General features: G+C 45.5%; 1 protein-coding gene and 1 pseudogene across 1 annotated transcript in view; one reads left to right on the forward strand and one right to left on the reverse strand.

The window, feature by feature from the left end:
• Window positions 1–20,445, forward strand: part of C8b (complement C8 beta chain) — a 41,221-nt gene extending 20,776 nt beyond the window's left edge. Inside the window, exons 7-12 of the mRNA XM_055629027.1 lie at window positions 2,487–2,727; window positions 5,412–5,540; window positions 6,865–7,028; window positions 16,051–16,204; window positions 17,547–17,615; window positions 19,657–20,445. Of these exons, the coding sequence (XP_055485002.1) occupies window positions 2,487–2,727; window positions 5,412–5,540; window positions 6,865–7,028; window positions 16,051–16,204; window positions 17,547–17,615; window positions 19,657–19,808 (909 nt within the window). The 3' untranslated portion in view covers window positions 19,809–20,445. The remainder of the gene's footprint in view (window positions 1–2,486; window positions 2,728–5,411; window positions 5,541–6,864; window positions 7,029–16,050; window positions 16,205–17,546; window positions 17,616–19,656) is intronic.
• Window positions 7,767–8,867, reverse strand: LOC129692379 (60S ribosomal protein L7a-like; annotated as a pseudogene).
• Window positions 20,446–26,709: the final 6,264 nt, after the last annotated feature.

Raw genomic sequence — 26,709 nt, forward strand, 5'->3', positions numbered from 1 at the left:
CATCTTATGGGCTGGGGTCCTATGGGGACAGATCTGTTTCCTTCTTCTCTAGACAGGATGGTGCATAGTAGGCACTCAGCACTGAGCTGTAGGAATGAAGGACAGGCCCAGTTACTGGGATTTGCTTTATTATAAGGGAAAACAGTGGGTACCATCATGTACTGGCCCCCTTCTCCTCCTGCCCCATCCTTCTGTAGCCTCCCCAGTTCAAATAGCCGGTTCCACAAAGCTAGCATGTGTGTCTCCAGACAGGAGCCTTGGGTCCTAAGACAAATTCTACAAGGTTCTTTTTGTTCAGTTAAAAGTATTTTCTGAAAAATCGGGTGTCTTTATGGGTTACCGTGTAATTATTTGTTTCATGCATGCAATATATAATGTCCATATCAGAGTAATTAGCATTTCTGTCTCCTTGAACACCTGTAAGTTTTTGTGGTGGGCACCTTCAAACTTGTCTCTTGAAGCTCTTTATAAAATACATAACAAATCGTTCTTGCCTTAATATTCTCAGTCCAGAGGGAGAGGTATGCCTGTAAGCAATAAATCACTGTTAATCATTTATATTGGCTGCAATATAGCATAATGTATGCTCTAAAGGAAATATGAGTAATGTGCTACACAAGCTTTAAAAAGAAGCGCAGGTCTGGGACTTTCAGGGATCGTATTAAATAAGCAAGAGCTAAACGGGGATTTGAAAAATAAATAAACTCATGTCCAAAAGAAAGGGAAGAACTTAGAAGCAGAAAGACTAGTCTGTACACAGTCACATCATGCAGGTTTAGGGATCAGTACGGAGTTGGATTAGGGTCAGTACGCAGTGTGGCTGATGGAAAATGGACAGGCATGGATGGAGAGAAACGCTTCGATGTCAGGGCAGCTGACACCAATCAGAGTGCTGGTAGATGCAACGTGAAGGGTCTGTCTCCAAAGCAAGAGAGTAGATTACAACTGAAGGCAACACCAAGCTCATGCACTCATGTTTGTTTACTTTGCTTTTGCCTGAAGGAGTATTATCATAATGTTATCAGAGGCTTAGGACTTTTCCTCTGACTAGGGCCCTGAAAACAAGTTAGTAGGGGAAGGGAGAGCACACGGGAAGTTTTATAATATGTCAACTTAACTAACAATCAGAGAAAGACTCGGTGAATGCTTGTGTGTATTTGGAAACTGCAGAACATTGCAATGGGAGTGAGCAATGCTATAAATGTTCTCAAGAGGATTAAATTGAGGAAAGTTTCTAAAAGCAAAAGTGGGGGAGATTGCAAACAAAAGTCCTTGGCCACAAGGTACTAACAACATGGATGACACCACTCTGAAGCCAGGGAATTTCTGGACAAAAACCCCTAAAGTGGTGTGGTTTTTCTACTGTTGCTGTGGCTGTCTTCCATGACAGCTCCTATTATTAGACGATCAAGAATGAAATACTCTTCCTTCATAACTTCTAGGCCTGATGTACTTTTACTTACTTACCTTTTGTTAGGGCTGACATATTCAACTCCATTTTGATTCTGACAACTTTCATAAAGCTGCAGGGAGGAGACAGAACCTAGGAGATTTGGAAAAGGTGTGAGCCAAGTGCCCAGTGACTACTTGCAGGACTAGAATGGGATGACAGCAAGCCAGGATGGAAAGTGGGGGTTTTTAGTGACAGCACAATCGAGACTGCGTAGCTCTTCAGCTGAAGGGCTCAGTTGGAATAGACTGTACCCCTCATTTCTACCATTTCTGCTTCCTTCCATACAAGGATCCCTCATCTCACATGTTGTGATATATAGCTCTCAAAGAGACCATCTTCCCTCAGCTATCCAAAGGAACCGTAAGCTTGGTGACCCTGAGTAGCATTTGTAAAGGTGTTTTCCTATTCACTGCAACACCAGCATTCACTCTATGCCATAGCTCCAGGGGACACCAGACTTTGCCTAAAAAGAACCAGAGCCAATAATTGACGCTTACCACAATACTGAGGGAAGGGTCTCTATTGCTACTACACAACTCTGCCACCGCAGTGTGACAGAGACTATAGACAGCATATCAATGAATGGGAATGGTCGTGTTTGTGAAACAGTCAGCAGATACGTTCTGTTGACCATGGTTTGCTAACGCCCGCCACTGTCACCTTCCCAAAGCACTTTGGGACTTGAACAGTTTGGGGTTTCATTTTCAAAAGACAAAGGGAAATGGTTGAGGCTTGCAAGTTAGCAAATTCTGCCCCTGTCTGAGCGATCTCAAGTGGCCACATTCACGTGCAGTGGAAGTCTCTGATTCACTGTCCTTGTTTCCTCCTGTAAGGAGCTCAGTGATCATCCAAGCTGAAAAGGATGCTAGAATATTCAGGAGGATTGAAATCTTCCCAAAGAGACCACCTTCCCTCAGATGTCCTAAAGGGATCATAAGCGTGATTACCTGGAGCGGTATTTGTAAAGTTCATCCTCCCCTTTGCTATTCCCGGTTGTGAAGGTCTGTTTTCTCCATGTTGGCATTTCCTCTAGAAAAGCAAGTTCCTGCAAGCGCGCTCTGTCCTTGAGGTGGCACATTACAAGCTGAAGCCCAGAAACCTTATGCTCCATTACGAATTCCTCCAGAGGGTCAAGAGCCTGCCCCTGGAGTACAGCTATGGGGAATACCGAGATCTCCTTCGTGACTTTGGGACCCACTTCATCACTGAGGCCGTGCTTGGGGGCATCTATGAGTACACGCTTATCATGAACAAAGATGCCATGGAGCAAGGAGGTGCGCTGGCAGAGGGACATGCCTTTCCTGGCCAACACAGGAGGGATGAATGATGGGAGAGTCTTACACTAACGCTTGGGGAAGAGACTTAGATTGGGCTCCCATTTCCCTCCCACTGACCTGGCTGCCCCTCCACAGAGGCCTTTGCTGAGTCTTTATCTTCCTCTCCCTGGCTTAGCTGGGTTGGTCCTCGCAGCCCAGCTCCCTCTTTGAGTGGCCCTCCTTTCCACAACGAACTGTATCCGATTAGAGCCAAGCTTGCGCACTGAGTCACATTTGCAACCCGGACCGCTGGGTCACTGCATCTGCTCGCCCCTATCGTTTCCACATCTCAGAGATGGTTCCCAGCCAGAGGCTAAGCCAAAAGCTTAGGCATCGACCCCAATTACTTTTCTTTCCTTTCTATTCACCAGCAAGTTTCCTCATATCTATCTCCAAATTTTATTTTCCATTTTTCTTGTTCATTTGTGTGTGTGTGTGTGTGTGTGTGTGTGTGTGTGTGTGTGTGATGGTGTGTTTGCTTTATTTTTCATGTGTGTGGGTGCATACATGTGTGGGTTCATGTGTACATAACTGTACATGTATGTGGAGGCCTGAGGCTGATGCCAGTAATCATCTTTTATGTTCTTCCACCATATTAATCGGTCAATCCAGAGCTTTTTGATATTTTAACCAGCTTGCTGTTCGGGATCCTCTGTCTCTCTACCTTCGTGGGCTGCAATTACAGACAGGCCACCGTGCTTACCTGGCCCTCACAATGTGTTTCTGGGTATTTGAATTCTGCTCCTCATTTTGTAAATTTGCCTCTGAGCCATCTCCCTATTCCTTACATTGATTTTGACAGTTAGTACCACGGGTTCATCCTACGACCAATGCTTCATTCACTCCTGTGAATGTGAATTAGAGACAAATCTTTGAAGTGATTGAGCTGATCCCGTAGGATCAAGGTGAAGTCCAAAGTTCCATCTTTCCAACAACCTTGGAGATGATGCTAAAGGTACTGGTCCACAGGTGACAGTTTCACTACTGAGGATTCATATGACTGTAGTTCCCAGACTAATGACCAGTCCCTCTGACCATGTCCTTCTCCTCTCATCTTGCCTACAGGCATTCCTGATCTTTCCAGCTGTCTTCAACTCCCAGTCTAGGGTATGAATATCACTTTCCAATCCAGTATTCTGTCTCAGGGCTGGGCCCTGGTCTGGTTATGTGAACTGTTCTAGATCACATGGCCCCTCAGCGGACCCAGGGCTTAGTTGTAATTCCAGTGTACTTGTAGGCATATGTACAATGTAAATGCATGTGTTCAAGACTTGAGTCTACCAAGATCAAAGGTGCCTTCCTCCAAAAGAGTTGTCCCAAAGGTTCTTTCCGTAGTTTCCAAAATTGCTCCCCTATAACTGGCCTAGAGAATCACACAATTCAGGGAAATATAAAATTGATGCCACCTTCAGAGTGTCTCCGGAGGACTGCCAGGGGTCGGAGAGGATGAAAAACCTGCCACATCTCATGCACAGCTAATGAATTTGCATGGCCCTGGAGGGTCTTTTTCTTGTAACACCTATTATCTCAATGAGCTTTATGTTTCAAGGGTTTGGAATGCTCTCGAGGGGAGGTATGGTCCACACTGATAATGCTAGGAAGCCTAGTGGTCAACAAGCCTCTTTTTCCTAAGCCAGATGGAAAACAATTCGGAAAGGTCTTATATGAGATTGCAGCCAGCCCCAGGGAAGAAGATACCTTGGGGAGAATCAAGGTAGAAGTCGATGAGAAGGAGTCCTCAAATAAGTAGGAGAAACTTGTACACATACCACCAGATACTTTCAGACCACGCATTACTTCACCCAATTCATGCAGGCCTTTTCTTCCTTTATCGAAGATCAGAGAAATGTGGACCAGGAAAGGCAGGGAGTGGCGCTAACTACCCACTGGATCAGTCACTGGGTACTTGTGCTAGCTAGTCTTAGATCAACTTCACACAAGCTTGAGTTACTTGAAAGGAGGAAACGTCCCTTAACAAAATGCCTCCATAAGATCCAGCTGTGAGGCATTTTCTTAATTAATGATTGGTGAGGGAAGGCCCAGCCCATTGTGGGTGGATCCAGTCCTCAGCTGATGATCCTGGGTTCTATGTAAAAGCAGGCTGAGCAAGCCATGGGAGCGAGCCAATAAGCAGCACCCCTCCATGGCCTCTGCATCAGTTCCGGCTTCCAGGTTCCTGAGTTTCAGTCCTGACTTCCTTTGATGATGAAGTGTGATGTGGAAGCATAAGGTGAATAAACCCTTTCCTCTCCAAATTTTGTTTGTTTGTTTGTTTGTCTGTTTGTTTTTGTCATGATAGACCAAGACCATCACATCAGTAGTAGCCCTAATAACAGAGTGCCCGATTGGGAGTCTGGTTTTTTAGAGGATAGCTGATCTGAGCATGTGACCACTTTGAAAGCTGCGAATATCCTCAGAGACTTCAAGGAGGAGGCTGGAACAGAAACTTGGGACTGATCTCCATGGGTGTGTGTGGGGGTCTGTGCTCTGTCCCCTATACTTCTTATCTTCAGATTGATGACATGCTTATTTGAACCCAGGACCATAGGATGCCAGGAAGGGTTAGTGTTAGAGTCAATGGTGGGAAAAGGGACAGAGCAAATTACCTAGTAGGTCATGGGCATCTTTCCTTCTTCCTTCAGATTATACTCTTGACCATGTTTCTGCCTGTGCTGGACACCGATTCAAATTTGGTGCTACCATCTCTGCAGTAAACTTCAAGTTGGATGTGTCGCAAAAGAAGTGCAATGACATTCTGAATGAAATCAAAGGTGAGCCAGAGTCCCATGACTCCTGCCCTGACAGCCTTTCTCTCCCTAGCACCATCGGTCTCAGGCTTTCTTTAAGCGTGGGATGTTCCAGGCATTTCAATGAATATAATGATCTATCTAATAAAATCTGGCTCCTTCCTACTAGTATCATGAATGCACAGAAATGAATGAGGTTGAACTCCTGTTTTCATAATGAAAGTATGTAGTAGATAAAAGGCAAAAAGGCCAATCTCCAGGCTAAACACCTCAAGACAGAGTTTCCAGAGCTGCAAATTACCACTAGAGTGCTACAGCATGTAGGTGTGAATAGTATCACTTTCCTCTAGGGGCTGAGAGTTGGCCTGGCTGGAGAGAGAATGCTGGGGGGCCAAGGCAAGGTGGCAGAGATTAGGGCCTTCCCTGAGATGAGGCATCCAAAGAGATTGGGAAATCTGGCACAGCACCAGTCACATGACACAGGCCTCATGGCAGGAAAAGCCAAACTTGAGTTGGGGGTTAAAGCCAGCCTCCGTGTAGAGTCAGGGTCTGGGAGCAGACGCCTATGTGTAGTATGAATTGGAAGTCTAGTATATGGAGAGTAGGAATGAGACTGGATGGCAGCGCTCTGGGCCCCGCTCTTCTGCTTCCTCCCGGTTGTCTGTGTCCTGCTCTACCAGCCGTGGGAAGAATCCCACAGTGACATAGTATACAGTCAAGCACAAACACAGGAAATAGCTCATAGCCTGGAGCAGAGATCTGTACTTGAGACGGAGTTGCTGATGTTGTTGATTATTTGTTCATTGTGGTGAAGCTGGAGATATAGAACACAGGTACTTTTTAAGAAACTTTGTACCTTAATCCCTATCTAGGTCTCTGAACAGGACATTGTCAGCACCCACAAAACCCCACTAATACAATGCCTCTCTCCCTGTCTGCCCACCTATTTACCAACCTATATCTATCTGTCTTATATCTATATGTCATCTATTTATCATTTGGATGTCTATTTCCCTAGCATCTTTTCGTGTATCTACCATGTTTGTACAATTCTCGTTGTCTATCTACTTCTCTCTGTCTACCTCCCATATAATAACTCAATAACTGGCATTTGTATATGTTCAAGATGAATCTTCCTTCCTTGTTCTCCTCATTTGTGCTATGCATGAATGGCTAAGTTCCCAGTTGCCCCAGGTACCATCACTTCCCTACGACCGGGAACATGTCTTCATCTCCCATGTCTCCCAGACTAGCTCACTAAGAATCATGGCTTCTCATGTATGCCACTACATTCCAAGGCATAAAACTAGATTCCTTGATTCCATGCCACTCTTTCTACCCATTCCAGACAGAAATAAGAGGAACACCATGGTGGAAGACTTGGTAGTTCTTGTGCGAGGAGGGGCGAGTGAATACATCACCTCCTTGGCGTACAGGGAACTGCCAACAGCTGAACTGATGCAGGAATGGGGAGACGCTGTACAGTACAACCCAGCAATCATCAAGATCAAGGTACACACAGCCGTCGTACCCTCTCTACGTCTGTGTAGAACGTGGAATCTGAGGGTCTGCAGTCAACTGTGTATGGAATGTGGAGATCATGGGGCACAGGCCCCAAGAGTGAGGTGCTTGCATTATCATAGAAAAATAGATGTGAGATGAATAGGTTGGAACACAGTACTCCCTGCCATCTAAAGATCCCAAGTTCCTCACTTGGTCCCCGTGTTCCTAAGGGGACCATCTTCCATGCTGTAAGACGATACCAGAGGGAAATAATGACATGCCTAGATGAAAGAAGCACCTAGGAAGGACAGTAAGTCAGCAGTATGCACACTTGTCTCTTAGGATGGTGCAAGGTGTGATTATAGTACAGAAGGTTTTTGGAGCTCCTACTGGGTTCACAATACTCTGCTGGGGTATTAGGAGTGTCACCCAGGCTGATGCTTTCAGCAGTCTGCAAGTTAAACGTGTTTGCCTTCTTCTGTGACAAGTCAAGGACCAGGAGACTCATAGCCATCTGTGGCTGTTCGAGAATCTCTTAGGTCCAGACAAGAGAGTCGGACCTCTTTCCACCCCACGCGGGCTTGGTGAATAGAGAAATAATGATTCTAACCACCTGACTCCCTAGCAAGAAGGATCTTGAAACTGCAAATAAACTAAACAGATGCTTGTCAGAACAGGCCTGTCATACACATCAGCAGTGGTAGGTCCTTGCCTGTGGGGACATCTGCGCTGTACCCGCAGCATGTCTTACATCATCCTCTTCTTTGTCATTGATGGACCATTGTCCACCCCCTGAGAGTTCTCTTTGCAGTTAAGGAGGAAAAAAATGGGAGACTGGACATTAATGAGAGGCTCTGCATGATTTCCCAGCAAGACCTGTATTTGTGTGCCAGATGCATAGCTCCACAGAACAATGAGGATAACATTCCTTTTTGTAATTATATTTATGTAGAGAAAACTTAGCAGTGTGCATTTAGCCCAGTTTAGTGAGAGTTCTTTAGCCTTTGCCTTTTCCAACTTGGCAATGCTAGCCACAGATTTAGGACCCAGGACATTGCCTCCCCAGAGGCGGCAGAGCTCATGGTATCTGTCATTTTAATTGGTCCTAATAGCCTCCACCAGCTTGGCCAGAGCACCTTTGTCTTCCGAGTTAACCCGTGTGAAGGCAACAGTGGTACCAGTCTTCCTGTGGACCAGCCGCCCCAGCCTGGGCTTTCCCTTGATGATAAAGTAGAGGGACCCCCTTCTTTCAACCCAGGGCACGTGGGAAAACCACCAGCTCAATGGGGTCTACATCATGGGCAGTCACCACCAACTGCACCTTCTTGTTCTCCACCAAGGTGGTGACCGTATTGACCCCTGCTTGAAGGGCAAGTGGTCTCTTAGTTGGGGCATCCCCTTTCCCAGCAGCTTTCTTCTCAGCAAGGGCCAGTAGCCTCTTTTATCTCTCCTGCTTTGTCTCTGGCCTGTATTTGCAAGCAAGCTTAAGCAGCTGGGTAGCTGTTTGTGGGTACAGGGCCTGGGTGAACTGGTTAATGGCAAGAGGTACTTGGAGCCACTTATAGAGGATGGCCCTTTGCTGCTGCAGCCTGATGTAGCAGGGCCATTTGACCAAGCGTGTGAGATCTCTTCCAGGCTGGATATCCTGCCCAATACTGAAGTTCTTGGGCCTTTTTCTCAAACAGAGGATTGACCACCTTTTTGGCTTCCTGTTTCTTCATGACAGTGGGGGCTGCGGCCACCTTCTTTCCCTCAGCCTTCTTTCCTTTGGGCAGGCTGGAGGAGAGAGCTTCCATTCCATTCTTGCCTCTGTATTTAGTCACTGGTGACACTCAGAGTCACTGACAGTCAAAGGAGAGATTCAGCCAGCCATGGGTTGCAGGCATCTCCAGAGAAATCCAAGCTTGGCTGATGCCATGGTGACACTGAATGGCATCAGCCAAGTCAGGGTTGAGAGAGAACAGGGAGTTCACAGGAAAATAGGTATCTGAATATTAGCACTGGACTAAATATATAATATTATATATGATAGATAATATCATATGGACTATGATAGCTCATGTTTCCTCATAGTTGGAAACACTGAGACCTAGGGAGGATAACGTGGTTCCACAGGTGGGGACAAATGTGCCTGTTTGTCTGGGGACTGTCGGGGTCAAACGGGTGATATCAAGTGGTGCACGAGAGAGGAGAGTGTTTTGAGGAGCACAACAGGAGGGAAGTGGAAGTGCAGAAGACTTCTGTGCAGCTCCATGCATCTGTCACCGGCACTGCGAACACATGTTCATCCATCTCAGAGAGCTACATGCACGCTCTCTGGTCTCAGAAACTGCGGGCTGCATCTCATTGTCTCAGAATAAGGCCTCTCTACAGAGGCAGCTTCCCAGGAGGCTGGAGTGATGGCTGATTTTCAGGACAGCAGAAGCCCACTGGATAAACAATTCCTGTGCCACTGCCTACGTATAATAATGTCTCCTTTGAGAAGACCCGAGATAAGATTTCTGCAGGTGCGAGGTATAGAAGCAAGAACCCGCTCATGTTATTTTCTGGTAAACACAGACAGGGAGAAGTGGCACCTTGTTAAAAGAAGAGTTAGAGATGGAAGTGGATAAATAAAGAGATTTTTTTTAAAACACAAAAGATGGAAATTATGCTCAAGCTGCAGAAAATGAGCACATGTCTATAAAATGGAAAAATGGAAGTAAATTTGAGAATGCATTTGCTTTGTGACAACAATAAAATTGGAGAAAATGAGGAATTTATGAAATAAAAATAGAAGCTGAGCTGTTTAGACACTAATCATATGAAAGGGAAGTAGCTGGATGTGGGGAACCAAGAGCTCAATGGCAGAATTAAAACCCACATTGGAAACTATAAAGAACAGAATTGACACTGCAGAAAATTGAGTCAGTGATGTGGAAGGTACTATAAAAAAATGCTCTTATAATACAGAAACAAAAGACAAGGAGATTAAAACAGCGATGGAAAAGAAATATGATGGATAGAGCACAGAAGTACAAATCTAAGATACAAAGACTCCTTCCTGGGCAAGCAGCGAGATTAAATGTGCGCATACATTCATCAGGCACACAGTGGAGAATCTGCCCCGCACGGACAACCCAGGATGAAATGCGGCCTTGAAACCTAAGCAGGAGGACTGAAAACAAAACAAAACAATACTACAACACACCCTGCTGACATGTTTTCCTTTTAGGAACAAATGTATCCCCCAGGATACATTTTACTCCCCAGGAGTAAAAATCAAACGCTGAAGTCATTCCAATATGCGGTGTACCAGCAACCCCAGGTCTTTAAAGGAAAAAGCTTGAGACCTGGCAAAATGCTCCTCAGTGGGCAAACTCCAAAGGCATTTTGAGACAAAGCAAAAAGCATTTTCATATTTAGCAGATGAGAATACAGAGTATCCAGCATGGAACTTCAGATTAGGAAAGGATTATTCTCTTGTTATAAAACATCTCCCTCCTGTGTATTGCACAGAACATACTGATTCTTTAATTGCTCCTTATTTGACATTTGGCTGTAACTGGGTGTCCTGTATTTAAATGGTAATCGTAGTCATTGGTCTGTTGCCTGCATAGGCTTCTGTATGTGTCAGTATAGCTAGGTGGTAGGCTTGGACCACAGAGGATGAAGATGAAGAAGACATTGCATCGCCTAAGGTAGAAGAAGAAAATATGAATGATACTCACCAAGAGGTCAGAATAGCCCAGGTTATACTGCAGAGAATCAACTAAACCTCATTGTCTTAGTTCAATATGAGCCAATTTCCCAATCGCACATGTCCAAGACATTGGGAAGAGAGCGCTGGTCACTCAAATGTTCAGACAGCTGCTGATAATGGCTCTGAAGAGTGCCAGAAGTCTTCAGTTGCTTCACTCCATGCTCCTGCTCACCTGTCAGGGGTCAGAGCAAATCGTACTGAAAGCCTCTTCTGAGGACCTGCAGCTCTACCATGCACAAGCCTACATCTGAAGACTGTAGCCCTAACATACAAAATCCCACCTCTGAGGACCCGTAGCCCCTACTATTGCAAACTTTCCTCTAAAGAGATGTCTCCCTACCCTGTGCAAGCTTGATTATTGAGAAGCTCCAGTTCTACCAGGTGTTCATCTACAGAGCTGGACTCCTACCATGTGCAACCCCGCTTTGGAAGATCTGCTGCCCTGTCCCATGTAAGCCTACCTTTGAGAGGCCATGTCCAGAAGGAGAGCTGAAGTGTTCAGATTTTCTCAAAGTAAAAGAAGCTATAAAATGTGGCGTGTTGGCACTATTCCAGGAAAACCATGTCAGCGAGGAACTCAGAAGATGGCTCGGTCGTAAATTTCTCACTGTACAATCATGAGACCTGAGTTTAGTCCCTAGAACCCTTATATTAAAGAGAGAGAGAGAGAGAGAGAGAGAGAGAGAGAGAGAGCGCCAACATGTGTGATGGGATGCATTTGTAATCCCAGTGCTGAGAAGGCAGACAGGCAGAGCACTGGGGCCCACTGGCCAGCCAGCCTAGCCTAATCAGAAAACTCCAGGAGAGTGAGAGACTGTCTTAAAACAACATAGGTGCATGGCTCCTGAACATCATCCAAGGTTGACCCCTGGCCTCTATGTACACCAACATGAACACACACGTACACACATACACACATACATACACACACACACCAGAAAAACAAATTTTAGTCAGTAGATAGATGTCAACATAGCAGATAGGCAGGTGGTTCACCAATGATGATGATGATGATAATAATGATTTGCCACAAATAAGACTCTTATCATGTGAAGAATGACACAATTCATAACAAAAATATAATTGCTAAGGAAACAGACACCCATAAATTGGCTAATAAATATCCAAACATTCAACCTCTCTACCAATAAAAATAGCATCATTATTACAGCATTATAACATAGTATTCTTTTATTATTATTATATATTATTATTTTTACCTATCAAATTGACAATGACTTAAAGTCTGTAATACTCAAATCGTTGTGAGTGCTGAAAGTGGCCTTTAGTGAGGTAGATATAATTTGGCTCTATAGTATTAAAAATGCTGAAGGTTGATAGTTACTGATCTGGTTTTAATTTTTTGAAAAGAAATTTGTATAAAGACAAACTGGCTTGGATACTTGTAGTAGCAAAAGCTAAAAGGATAAATGTATCAGCCAGAGACTGAAAAACAGAGCAGCTGACTAAAGAAGCACTTGATCCATGTACCCTGAAGCCATTTTGTCAGCACAGGCTGAGTCATACAGGGAGAGCCTCACATGATAAGTGAAAAGATGAGAAGTAAAATCACATTTTTGTGCCAATTTGGTATGATTATATAACTGTACACAGGTCTAAAAATATATACTGATTGACAGACAAAAAAAAAAAAAGCACAATATTTATGATCAAAGCCCACCCTTGCTGGTGGTGATGCCTTTCTTATTCTACTTTCCTGTGCCCCAGCTTTTTCAGCTGTAGCAGGAAGAGATGGAGGACTACCCAATTCTCAGTACTGCGAAGATTAGAGGCTGTGTATCGGGTATGGAGTTCATCTCCTTGTGGTGGCTAGCTGTGGTGACAACTATTTGACACCATTAAGAACAGGGTGCACTGCACAAATTTGCCTGGAACTTAACATTCTTCAGCACCGCCTCAAAATGATATGATAAATAAAATTTTCCCGAGGACAAGTATGTTAAAGAGCCGACTGACCATTGTCTTTAAGACTGAGTGTCTAAGGGAGAGGTCAGAGAGGCAATGAAGGGAAAGAGGAGGAAGGGAGGAAGGAGAAGGGACAGAAACACAGACAGTAAGCAAATGATAGGCACAGCCATATTTACCTAAATGTAAAGGTCTGCCCTGAGGCCTTGTGGGGTTTCTGCTTTACCAAAACCCCATAAACTTTGGAGAACACATGGGTGAGGCTAGTGATGGAAACTCCAGAGCCACTCATCTCAGTAACCATCCTAAGCTAGTAGAGAAACCAGGCTTTGTCCTCCAAGCCTTGGTAGTACCCGGATTATCATCTCGGTATTCTTATTAGTTTGTTTGTTGTTAAATGAGTCATGTGACTACCTGGAGCTTCCCCTCACCTGACAACTGCACTGATCATCACCACCTTGTGAAGACAGGCCTTTCTCTGAAGCTTATCAGCTCCTGAGGTGCATGTATACAGGAAGTTTATCCAGGTTTGGCTGCCGGCTGGCGCTGTGTCTTTGTAGGAAAACACCACGGTGGTTAAAGTAGGCCTTTCAAGGAGCTTAGAGCAAAAGCCAAAAGCTACTGTAGAGAACCTTGTCAGTGGTGTGAGGCAAGCTCCCCTCCCTTTGCCCTCCCCCATGGGGGACCAACAGGCTGGTCTCTCTGAAAACAGCCTCTCGATCAATTCATTGACCACAGACCGGTGAGACAATGGGACCTCCAAGGGGCCTTGCTTTGCCCACTGGAGCGAAGGTCAGCATCAGATGCATTAAGAAATGGAAGCAATTTTCTTCCCACTGGAGGCTTCTATTAGGCATGATTGCCTGCATTTAGACAGACCCTAAACTCTCCGGGCTGAATTAGGACAGGATCACAAACAAAATCTGGAGAGGAACCAGGCCCTGGAGCTGCATCCCTAACCAAGAGGAAAAGAACGCGGCAAAATGGCAGTTTGACTCTGGTTCTTCTCGCCCACTATGTCATATCCACGGATACGCATGTGCAGAGTGACCAGCCCCTGCGGTTTCTGCTTATGCTTCTCTTTTCTTTTCTGTTTTTAATGTTGCTTTTTATTTTTTAATTTATTTTTTTTATACTTTATTCAATTTATACCCCGGTTGTAGCCCTTCCCTCGCCTCCTCCCAGTCCCACCTTTCCTCCCTCTTCCCCCCTATCCCCCTGCCCCTAGACCACAGAAAGGGGAGTACTCCTCCCCTGCCATCTGACCCTAGCTTATCAAGTCTCATCAGCACTGCCTGGATCCTCTTTCTTCATGGTCAGGCAAGGCTGCCCCACCAGGGGGAAGTGATCAAAGAGTGGGCAACCAAGTCCCTATCAGAGATACCCCCTGCTCCCCTTACTAGGGAACCCATGTGGAGGATGAGATGCCTTAGGCTACATCTGAGCAGGAGGTCTAGGTCCTCTTAATGCATGGACCTTGATTAGTGCATCAGTCTCTGCAGCACCCCTTGGGCAGAGAGATTTGTTGGCTCTGTTAGTCTCCTTTAGGAGTTCCTGTCCCCTCCACAGGTCCTTCTATCTCCCCCTTTTTTTTATAAGACTCCCTGCACTCTGCCCAAAGTTTGGCTGTGAGTCTTAGCATCTGCTTCCATCCCCTGCTGGATGAAGTCTTTCAGAGGACATCTATAGTAGGCTCCCATCCTGTCTCCTCTCTTCAACCTCTTCTCATGTCTATTCTATTTGCCCTTCTGAATGAGAATTAAGCATCCTCCCTAGGGTCCTCCTTGTTAGTTACCTTCTTTAACTCTATGGATTTTAGTATGGTTATCCTGTATTATATGGCTAATATCCATTTAGAAGTGAGTATATACCATGCACGTCTTTCTCATTCTGGGTTACCTCACTCAGGGTGATCTTTTCTAGTTCCATCCATTTGCCTGCACATTTCATGATTTCCTTGTTTCTAATAGTTGGGTAGTATTCCATTATGTAAATGTACCACAATTTCTGTATCCATTCTTCAGTTGAGGGACATCTAGCTTGTTTCCAGATTCTGGCTATTATGAATAAAGCTGCTATGAACATGGTTGAGCAAATGTCCTTGTTGTGTGGTAGAGCATCTTTTGGGCATATGCTCAGAAGGAGTATAGCTTTGTCTTGGGGTAGCACTCTTCTAAATTTTCTGCTTGTGTTTTCTAACCTCTGCCCCCTCTCCACTGCCCACTGCCACTGACTCACTCTGACGCTCTTTGGCTATCCATCTTTTTTACCCTTAATATGAGGCCATGCCCAAAGACAGAGTGAACAGCTCCAAGGCTCTCTCTCCCTGCCAGACAGCTTACTGTCAAATCAGAGAGTAGATACTTCTCATAAAAAAAAGTCTAAGGATTATAAAGGAACATTTGAAAAGCAGAATATCATCAAATGAGTAGTGCAGAGGCTTTTGATGGAAGGGTCTGTGAGCCACAGAGTGAGGCCTTCCTAGAGTGAACTTTTGGATAACATTAGTGGTTCCCATAAAACCAGAAGGCAATGATGCGGGAAACAGCAATCCTAAAGTATTCCAAATAGCTGTCAAATCATCACCTTCCAGGCTACAAGACAGAGGAGCTCCTCCCCTCCCCTCCCCTCCCCCTCCCCTCCCCCTCCCCTCCCCCTCCCCTCCCCTCCTCTCCCCTCCCCTCCCCTCCCCTGCTCCTCTCTGCTGGTTTGGCTGTTATCCTGTGAAACCAGGTGGTGCAGAAACCATTCACCTTGACCCACTGTGGGGTAGTGTCTGGGTAAACCTATCACGAACTGGAAATAGCGAGGCAGAAATGCATTCAGCACACCCAAACTACAGAGCACAGCTTAGCAGCACTGTAGCCTAGAAGCTTTAGGCTTTTCACCACCAACTGGGCTGGATCCCCTGACACTGGCTGCTGTGCAGTACTCTGACAGAGCCTGTCACTAGCCAGGGAAGTTCACAGGACATTTTAACTAAAAGGGAGTGACTTTCCTGCCTTCCTAAGGTTGAGAGATCTCAAGTTGAACCAATTTAAGTCAGAGACTGTAAGCCTCTAGTGTTCACTATTGTCTGTCTCTGTCTTTGGAAGCCCCTGGGAATAGATTCTCACATTACAGTTCTTTCAGATTATGCCTAGCACTTACTAGGTACTTCTTGCTAATTGATTTAAACTTGAACAAATCAACTTGTATCTCTCAAGTTGGAGAGGCAGAGAAGACAGGCATCTAACTACAGGCTGTAGCTTTTGTCCTGTTCTGCAGGGACACTCCTGAACTCTCCGTGCACTGCTTCCCTGTTCTTCCCCTGTAGCTCTGCTTTGGCCTCTAGCTGATGTGTGTGTTGTCTCTTCCTCCCAGGCCGAGCCCCTGTATGAGCTTGTGACAGCCACAGACTTTGCCTACTCCAGCACTGTGAAACAGAACATAAAGAAGGCACTAGAAGAATTCCAGATGGAGGTCAGCTCCTGCCACTGTGCTCCTTGCCAAGCCAATGGAATCCCTGTCTTGAAAGGTACCATTTTTCAGAGCACTGGGGTCCTTTGTGGAAGGCATATCCAAGGAGGCTGACTCTGGGACAACAATTTGCCCACTTTTACTTCCCAAGAAGTCAGAATGGTGGCAGCAGGGGGATTGTGCTTTGGCTGTCAGAGCACCTGTACTCCAGCCTCACGGGGCAGCTTTAGCTGCTTGGAGCTGTGAGCATGTAGTCTACCTTTAGGTCAAGGATGAATTTGGCCAAACTCTAGACAAAGAAGAGGGCCTGGGCTGAGCCAAAGAAATCCTTTGTGAGTGTCCTTGCCAATATGAGGTGAGAAGAAGGTTTGAGGGTGGCATCACGGGCAGACTAACAGAACTTGGTGAGTAACTGACAAGATCGTGCCTAGAATCTTTACAGTGAGTGGGGCAAACTGGGAGTGGTGAGGTTACAGTCTCAGGCTTGTTATGATGGGCTGTCAAGACTGACATTCCAGCACCCTAAACAGGATAGCAGGAGCCTCTGATTACTCCTCAGCTCAGGGATCCAGCTGGTGTCAGGCAGGATCCTCTTAGACAGAGCAAGCCCAGAAGGAGTTTTGCAAGAGAAAACATGTTTGAGGGGATGCAGGTTCCAGCCCAAGAGTGGCACTGAGAGATATGTGTCTGGTTTCTCAGACAGAATGGCTAGGAGCAAACTGGCAGAGTCCAGGGTGTGGCCTACAGCTTCCTCCATCAGCATAAGGCCCACTTCATGATGGTCATTTCACAGCAGCTCAGGGTTTAGGTCTAGGATTGCTATAGTTTTTCTTGCCTTGCAAAAAGCTTAGAACTAGCAGCTGATGTCTAGCAGCTTGTAGAATAGAGGCACGGAGTAATACGAAGTCAGGTGAGGACATTCAGAGAGTCTGTTTTCACAATCAGATGAGAGGCACCCCAAGGGGCATATTCCAGATCAACATAGAGAAGCACTTCCAAAGGTCCAGAACTTGACAAAGAAAGGTAGGGAAACACTCAAAGAGTGGGGAACCTTCCTAGAGGCACTTAAGGAGAGACTAGACTCTTGTGGTGAACGATGACTTGTCTCTCAGAAGCTGCTAATGTAGCATCTGACCCTGAAAGCATATAAATGTGAGTCAAAGGTCAACTATGGAGCAATTTTCTCAATAGCACCTCATGATGGCAATGTACACCCCTTCCTGAGGACCCCTCCTCCTCAGGAAAAGAGCAGGTCTTTGGCATTGCACCTATATGTAACATAACATCCCACCCACTGTCTGGTTCACATGTCTACCTGACAGAAATGTAGTTGCTTGGGATTGAGCTGCCGGGTCCTGGTTTTACAGGGTGTGATCACACTCTCTGCCTGTTTTCCTCAGGGTCACGCTGTGACTGCATCTGCCCTGCTGGCTTCCAAGGCATAGCCTGTGAGGTCACCAATCGGGAAGGTAATGAGTCTTCTAGAGTTGCTTGGGTAAATAGACTATGGGAAAATGTCCGAAGTGAACAAGAGCAAGGTGGGATGTGGACAAGGAGGCTGCCGTTCCTGTAACACGCCCCACCCCTCCGTGGAATTAATCCGTTCCTGCTGTAGATGCCCATAGGATTTTCACACTGTATATCCTCTCCCTCCTTCTGTAAGTAATGTCACATCCCATTGCCTTCTGTACCTCCATGACACAGGCACAGTTGTCCCTCATCTATAGATAGATGATAGATAGATAGATAGATAGATAGATAGATAGATAGATGATAGTTAGATGAATGACAGATGATAGATATCTCACAAATGAAAGACTAATAAACTTCCCTTCCCACTCTCAAATCCTTTGTACATTCTGTCATCTGAGAATTATCCTTCCCCATAACTTTCTTATGTCCTTAAAAATGGACCTAATGGATCTGATAAAGAATTGGACATTCTTGTATACTTCAATGTATTCTGGGCAACTTGGCTAGGTTCTTGACCTAAGTTTGAGTTCAGATTTCATCACCATCACTTAATAACTCTGACTTTAACAAGACACTTGATCCCCAGCATCTGTGAAATGGACATGATCCTATTTACTACTGCACAGAGATGGCTTGAGTTTATAATGAGGCATCTAAATCTTTTATAATGATGGTTGCTATCCAGGAAAAGAAAAATAAGCACTACTTGCTTTATTTTGGATTTGTAATTTATATTTTAGACATAGAAAATAATTCATTCTTTGCAATTCCCCCATGAAGTCAATACTGATGACAACTCCATTATATAGATGAAGAAGCTGAAGATCAGCAGGTTGCCATTCGCAGTGAGAGCAGGAATCTGGTCCAGGTTAGGTGGTGTGACTGTCTAAACAGCATTTGAGCATGTCCTTCTACCTCATGGTTGGCTTTGCTCTCTTCTCTTGCAGCTCACCCAGGTCTTAAGGAGTGACCTCAGAATGTAGAATCACTTGACCATGGTGTTTCTTTTTGGAAGAGACCTACAAAACCATCTACTGTAGCATTTTTATTTTGCACATATTTATCACAGGGAAGCAACTGGTTGCTTACCAGTCTCATCTATGCCCAAAGCCACTCCTTATGTAGACACCACGTATCAAGGAGTAGCAGTGATATTTGCCTCATTTAAAGTATACCACACTCACAGCAGATAACATAGTTATCACACACGAGAAACCATCCAGTATGTTAAAGTACTTAAATCTGCAAGACACCCCTCCATCCATCCCCCCTCCCACCCACTCATCTTCTTATCTACCCATCCCATCAATCTGTCCGCACCTCTGTCCATCCACCCACCCATCTACCAACTCATCTATCCACCAATATGTTTATCCATCCATCCATCCATCCATCCACCCACTCACCTATCTATTTACATATCCATGCATTCATTCATCCACCCACCCACCCACCCATTCTCCCATCACTCATATGTACATCTCTGTACCTAGTCACCTACCCACCCACCCACCCACCTATTCATCCTCTTACTATCTATTACTTATTTGCGGAAGGCCTTCGGTATGGCAGCCTAGATGTTGTGATTCATTATGACCTAACCAGGTATAGCCCCTGTCATCACAAAGATTGTGGTGTAGCAAGAAAGACTAATGCTATTTGCCGTTATTCTGCAAACCCATTTAAAGATTTCTATACAACAGCTGCCTCAAATGCTCTGAGAGCTTAAAACACAGGGAAGGGATGAAGAGTTAAGGATCCTGGGCTTCTCTGAAGAAATACATGTTTACTGAGATCTGAAGGGCTAATAGGATTGATAATGTCAATAGAAAAAGGAAAAGTACCCTGGGCAAGGAATAATTGCAGAATATGCATATACCCGTGATAGGTTAGAGCCGAGAGAACAATGGCCTCATTTGAAAGGGAGATTTCAGAGATTCAAATTCCAAAACCCAGTTGGCTCATTCCTACCCCACCTCCTAGGACCAGAGAGCATCGTAAGGGCCGATTCGCATTCATTGTCCTTTTTTCTTATAGATATCCCCATTGACGGAAAGTGGAGTTGCTGGTCCAACTGGTCTTCATGCACTGGAGGACGCAAAAGAAGACAAAGGCAGTGTGACAATCCATCGCCTCAGAAAGGAGGCAGCCTCTGCTCAGGCCCTGCTTCGGAAACGCTCAGCTGTTAGAGAAGGGAGCACACCCAGCAGGTGACCTGACCCAGCAGGCGCTCTGGACCTCACAGACCCAGCCGGGCTTCCCACAACCAGCTCCCACACAGAGCTGCCACACACACACACAAAGGCAATGCCACTCTGCCTGTGAAAGATTTTACTTTGTTCAGTGGCTGTTTATTTGAATAAGCAGTAGGTTGAACAAAACCCTAAGTCCTTGCATGACAAACTTCCTTTGCTCACTCTGTACTCTTATTACCCTCGTGGTCTAGGAGCCAGAAACCATCTTGGTCACTACATAGCGACAAAGGCAGATAGTAGGTGTTTAATAATACAACAGTAAATTGATAAGAAGATGTTCGACCCTTGGTAAGCACACAGTCTTGTTCAGTAATAATGACAGCCAGTCTCTATGAAATGATTTCTGTGTGCCACCAACCCATTCCCATGACACCCTCACAAGACAAATGTAAGAAAAACAGGCTTGGGAGGCTGTAACGACTTTTTCCAGGTCATTACAATTAGGCAATGGCAGAATCGTGCTGCAAACAAGGCTCCAGAATTGTAAATTCTCAACTATGAGGTTTGTCTCCTTTTCTGAGCAAGCATGTTGTTAGCAAAGAACTGTTCATGAAATAAAACGCAGCAGAAAGCCGTGTGTGCTTATGGGGGGGAGGGGATGTGCACTGTGCAGGTGTGTGTGTGTGTGTGTGTACGAGTATGAGTGTGCTCTTGTGCATTTTATGTTACTGACCGGTCTGTGCCTGCTGCCTTGCCAGGAGAGTGGCTTTGGCTCCCTTAGTTTCTTTGATGCTGAGTGGAGGCAGCGAAGTGTGTGGCAACAGAAATCATGGATCAGCCCTGGATGGTGATCAATGACAGAGCATGCCTGGGAGCCAAGGAAAACTGATCACTCCAAGAGAAAAGGTTCACAATGGAAAGAGAAGGTCGCCGTGGCTAGAAGATAGGTCAAGGGGCTGTTGACTGTGGGGTGTGCTCTGCCATCCCTCCATCCCTCCTCTGAGATACTGTCTGCACATTCCACTTTGCACACTGGGCTTTTGTGCAAATCCTATTTAGGGGGATGAGAGCTTGAAGAGGTTAATGGGACAGCTACCGATGTCCAGGCTCTCAATATCATTTTCTTTTAATGCTAAATAGTTAAGTTCCATATTTCTTATACATTCCCTCTTTTTATTGCTCTGTTTGCCCGTGGGCATGTCTCCCTGATTGAGGAACTCCAGGAAAGTTGATTCTTGAAATAAAATGGATCGGGAAAAGCAGTTTGGTAAAGGTAAATGTTGGTTCATCAGATTCATTCACCATCAGTTGTTTTCAGCCAAGTCACCTGCTCTGCATCTGCAGCAGCTGGATTTGGTACCGGACCCTGAGGGTTAAACAGATCCACGGTACCCAAACTTTCCTCCAGCCTGGCCTGGCCAGCTCTCTCCAGTGGAGTCAATAGGAAACTGCAAAGTAGCTGAGGATTCAGTGCCTGGGGCAGTGACAGGCATCATAGCAGGTCTGTCTGCATTCCCCGTCCCCTGCAATCGAACTGACGGGTCTGGGCCCTTGTTTAGCTTAATATTATTGCTTTGCTGTCTGCTGTTATTTCAACAGGATAATGCAATAATGTTTTATCTCTTTCATTATACGGAGGCCGTATAATTTTCTTGAGTTATAATCTATCTTCTTTTAAGATTCCCCCGAGACAGGGAAGAGCCGCTCTGTCTTTGGTTGACGGGAGGCAACCAGGAAGCTGACAGTAGCGCATGGAAGCAAGCACCGCCAAATTAAATTCTGAATCTCAATCACAGCCAGCACTTCTAATGGGAAACTTGAGTTGATTATGGAGATGACAGCCCAGGTTCACATTTATTGCATTTAGCAGAAATTGTTTATCCTATTAAATGCGGTCTTCAAGGAGAGACAATTGAATTGTGAAGCACCACTGAGTACCCGGGTGACGCCCAGGCACTGCTAAACTGTGTAATAATTATATTCTTATTTGTGGGCTGAACTTTCCCCACGTGGCTCTTTCTGCAAACAAATGCGCTTAGGAGGAGATTGAAACGTAATGTAAGAATTAAACAAAATGAATGCAAACTGTGCTCTTGGAGTCTTGGCAACTGTGACTAACCCTGTGCACCTCTGCTGAGCCAACGTATTCTGCGGGCAGTGAGGTTTAGCAGTGGCCCTGAACTGTGAGTACGAGTACAGCCCCAGGTACCTGTGCGCGAGGGGTGTCTGTATCCAAGAGGAGGATCTTTAGAATGCCGTTAGCTCCCCTGCACACTGAATGCCAGGGAAGCAGGCTTTCCCGAGTGACTTTGGGCTAACAGCATAACTTCTATGGGGATAATAACTGTTGTAATTACTTTAACAAAAGTAATAATAATAATAATAGCTGCTAATTACAGAGTGTCTCCCAGTTTATGAAGTCTTTAACCTGAATCATCTTGTTTAATTTTTACCTAAGTTTGATGGAGTAGAATTTATGCCAGCAGATGACAGAGGAAGTTTCAGGTGAAATCCAGCTTCTTACCAAAAATGGGCCAACTGTAGCAAGCAGGATGGGGTATGGGGCCATGAGGGAGCTGCTGCTGGCCAGACTACAGGCAGAAAGGACCATCTGTGTTGGTTTTTTGTTTGTTTGTTTGTTTGTTTGTTTAAGAAGATACTCAAGCTGGGCAGTGGTGGTGCATCCCTTTAATCCCAGTACTCAGAAGGCAGAGGCAAGCATATCTCCAAGTTTGAGTCCGGGTGGTCTTCAGAAGGAGTTCCAGGACAGCCAGGGCTACAACAGAGACACTCTGTCTCAAAAAAGCATAGAAGAAGGAAGAAAAGGAGGAGGAGGAGAATGACATCAACAACAACACTGTGACTCTCAAGCATTTATAAAAAATCTTTTGGGAGAAAATGTGCCTGGTGCAGAAAGCCGTTAGCAATACCCTCAGGAACCCACATGACTTCATCAATGGAGATAATACCCTGCCCCTGCCTGTAGGATCTTACACATAGCAGCAGCATGAGCTTATCCTATTCAACACATCCCCCAGGTGTCAGCTGTTTCTTCCTTCTGTCGTTTTTGTTCCTGTGAAGATAAGATGCATCATAGGGCCATTACGAAGGCCTGTAATAAAGCTACAGTCCTCTACTTAGAAACACTGGAAGGCATTGGAAACCTTAAGTGGTAGAACATGATGGGAGTTTTTAGATCGCTGGGGATAAGCCCTCAAATGGGTTGTAGAACCCTACTCTAACCAACCATGACAAGGATCCAAAAGAATCCTTTCTTTTTTTTAAGCTTACAGTCTCAGGTGTTTGGTTATAGTAATGGAAAGCTGACCAATGGAGAATAGATGTTTTTCTCTGTTACCACGTCACTCTACACTTTCCCCACAGTAGCATTCAGCACAGCACTTTCTTTTGTAGATCAAAGACATTGGTTATTGTAGTGTCTGGCGCTATAATAAATATCACGTGAATTAATGGACTAGTGAAAAGGGATCAACAGGGCCAAGGGGAGGGCTGCCCCACACTGGTAAGTAGCCTTAGTGATTTGGTGGTACACGACGAGAAATCAGGCTCAGAAACCCCAAAGAGAGACAGTGAAGCATCAATGGAGGGACCACACTGTTAAGCAGCTGTACGGTGAAGCACGGGAGGAGAAGATGCAGTGATGTCGAGAGGGTTGATAAGGCAAGTTTACCCCAGTGCTGGCTAAATCTGAAAGCCTGATAAGGAAGGACAGCAAGGGGCATAAGTAGTAAACTCCCATCTCCCTATTGGTGGGGAGGCAGGAGATGAGCAATTAGAGTAAATTGTCTTCCAATATTTGGGCTCAAATTTCATGTCCAAAGACAACCTGGAAGGATGCCATCCACCTGGATGGACACCTTCTAGGTCCTGCTTCCTCCACCACCTTTAGCAATGACCCCTTCTGATGTGAGCCCTGTTCTAAGTAAATTTTCTTTATTTTCTTTTTCCTTTCTTCTTTCTGTCCATCCTTCCTTTCTTTTCCTTTCCTTTTCTCTTTCCTTCCTTCCTTCCTTCCTTCCTTCCTTCCTTCCTTCCTTCCTTTTTTCCTTCCTTCCTTCCTTTCTTCCTTCTTTTCCTCCCACCCTCCTCCCTCCATCCTTTCTTTCTTTCTTTCTTTCTTTCCTTCTTCCCTTCTTTTTTGGGACAGGCCAGGTCTCATGTAACCCAGGCTGCCTTTAGACTTACTGTGTGACTGAACATGACTCCTTGAATTCCTTTTCTTGCCTCCACCTGGGGTTATTAGTATGCTCTATCAGATTCTGCTCTAGATTACCCTTTCTTTTTTTTTTTAATTTGTGGTGCTGGTGGTACTGTGTATGTGTGTTCGCCTGCACCCATACACAGCATGTGGGTGTCAGGTGCTTTCTGAACTCTATCACTCATATACATATATTAGATAGGCTTTGCCATTTGATCTGGAACTCTAGTTTTGGCCATCAAGTCCCCAGAATCCTCCTGTCTCTGTCTCCTCCTGACCCCAACTGGCATCAGGATTACAGCTGTATCCCACCATGCCCAGCTTTTATGTGGGTGCTTGTAGTCCAAATTCACATTATTTACTTAGCCATATCCACAGCCCCTAGTTGTCTCTCAAAGCTGGACTGCCCACATACAACCCGACAGCAGCATGTTGGAACAGCCCTGCTCAGTCAGGCCTCTGAGACACCCTGATCAGTGAGTGTAATCCTTTCCTCTTTGAATGAACCAGCCTCAATGATAGCCAGATCCTTACCCTGGGGCATTCAAATGCTTAAGTGTCTGTTGATAGAGACAGAGAGGCATGATGTTATACTCTCAGGGAGAACTAGAGATGCTGAGGAGAGGCTGTGTAGCAGAGCACGCCACAAACAGTGCTAATATCCGAGGCTGGGCTCAGTGACTGCTCTATGGCCTTGAGCAAGCTCTGGATAGTAGGTGCCTCTATCTCCTCACTGGTAAGAAGGGCACGACACCTGTCTCCTTCTGGGGCAATGGAGGCATTGTGTGGATCTCTGGTCCAGGAAGCACTCTTTACTTAGATACATCACTGCCGTGATCATTTTCAGGGATTCTCCAAACATCACTAAGAGAACCAGGTTGTTGGTTTTCTTTAAAACTGCTTTAGAGACATCTCAATGTAAAACCCACTACAATGTATGAGAATAAAAGGACATGAAATTGCTTAGCTTTCAGGGATATCTTAATAAAGGACATGGAGGGCTTTTCTCTCCCAAGCTCTGGGCTATTAAGGGAAATGTAACAGCATAATAACTAATATTTGCAGAGACCATTCCAGTGACAAAGAACTTCACACACCTAATCCAGGCCTAATCCTCTCAGTGCCTGCAAGGGGTGGATTTATTGTCTGCCAGTGACAGGTGACAGGAATGCCTTGGAGAGACTGAGTGACTTCCCTGACACCACACATCTCCAAAGCAGCCTGTGTAGTCCAAGGGTACTGCGGCTGTCCTGTACACCCTTCCACTCCAGGCAAAGCCGACCCAGGTTAGTCTCAGGGAAGTTGCCAATACCCACTCACACAGAGAGAGGCCTGCCATCCCTACCGTGCACAAATCAAAAGGATTAGGGGGTCTATGTGGCTTACAGAACAGGGAGACTGAAAACCATCCTTTTCTTTAACTAGTTCCATATCCTTTCTTCCCTGGTATCCTCCATGCATGAGTCACAGATGGCGATAATCTTATGACACCGTGCATACAAAGGAAAGGCATCACCCACCAGTGCTTAGCAAAAGGCAAATATGAAACTGACGTCCTGTGCGTGGGTTGCCATACAGAAGCTCCCTGCCCATTTTCTGCCTCTCTTTACTCTCCTACCAACTGCTTCCTTGAGCATGGAGATCCGTCTTACAGAGAGAAAAGAGAGAGGGACCCAGGGTCGTGTGTGCAGAGGGGAATTCCTGCAGGATTTTCTGCAGGAGTCAAGTGCCTGGCCTGACGCTGGCCTCGAAGCAGGACTAGGCACAGAGCCCGGGCGCTCCCATTATCGCCCCGGCAACAGCCACCAGTTATCTCCAGTCCACACCTTGAAGCACCAGGTGTCCCTCCATCCATCACCGGCCATTGTCTGGGACCCACTCAGCTTCCCCCACCAGCTCCTGCCCAGTGACTCCTTGTTAATAATCCAGTTTGTTCACAGCCTGAAAGCGATCTGATGCTGGCCCCTTTCATCCCAGACACCATCCATCCATCAACTGCTGCCTCCACATGCTTGGTTAGGAAAATGAGAGTGGGGGAGGGGAACAAATAACAGATAAAACTTCTCAGCATTATCTCTAAAGAAATAGAATGGATAAATAGATCTGTCAGACATGTATCATGCCACCTGACAGCCAAGTCTATTTGTTAAAAACAGGTTAGGATGGGAGGATTTATCTCACATTTTAAGCTGTTAATACAGGAAGCAGACATATTTTTCTTTATCTCTGCAGGGGAAGGGGGAAATCCCAAGGCCACGAATAAAGGACTTTTAATTTGATTTGATAGACTTTCTTTCAGTAAGGTGGAAAGGGGTGAGCTTGCTCTATAGTTTGTGACTCTGGGATTGCTATAGGCTTGGTTGTCCTCTAGTGCTCTGTGAAGGTCATGGGATCCAGGAATCCTGCTCAGCATCTTGCTTTGAGGCTCTTTCTTACAAGTTTCAACAACCAAACACAAAGACCACATTACTTTTGGCCTTTGCTACAAAGGACAGGGGAAAATGAAGGGGGTATAACCTAGTTGTTGTAGTTCTAAAAACCGAGAGGACATAAGAAGTCCCTGCCTGTCATAGAAGTCAGTGGATGGGTCAGACAGACAGGCTACAGTTACAGGGCATGGAATGTGTAGGAAGACAGCCATGCAGGGACATACAGCTGATGAGCTGTGGAGCCACA

Source organism: Psammomys obesus, unplaced genomic scaffold (assembly GCF_907164565.1).
Source record: "Psammomys obesus unplaced genomic scaffold, mPsaObe1.curated_primary_1811, whole genome shotgun sequence".
Classification (NCBI taxonomy): Eukaryota; Metazoa; Chordata; class Mammalia; order Rodentia; family Muridae; genus Psammomys; species Psammomys obesus.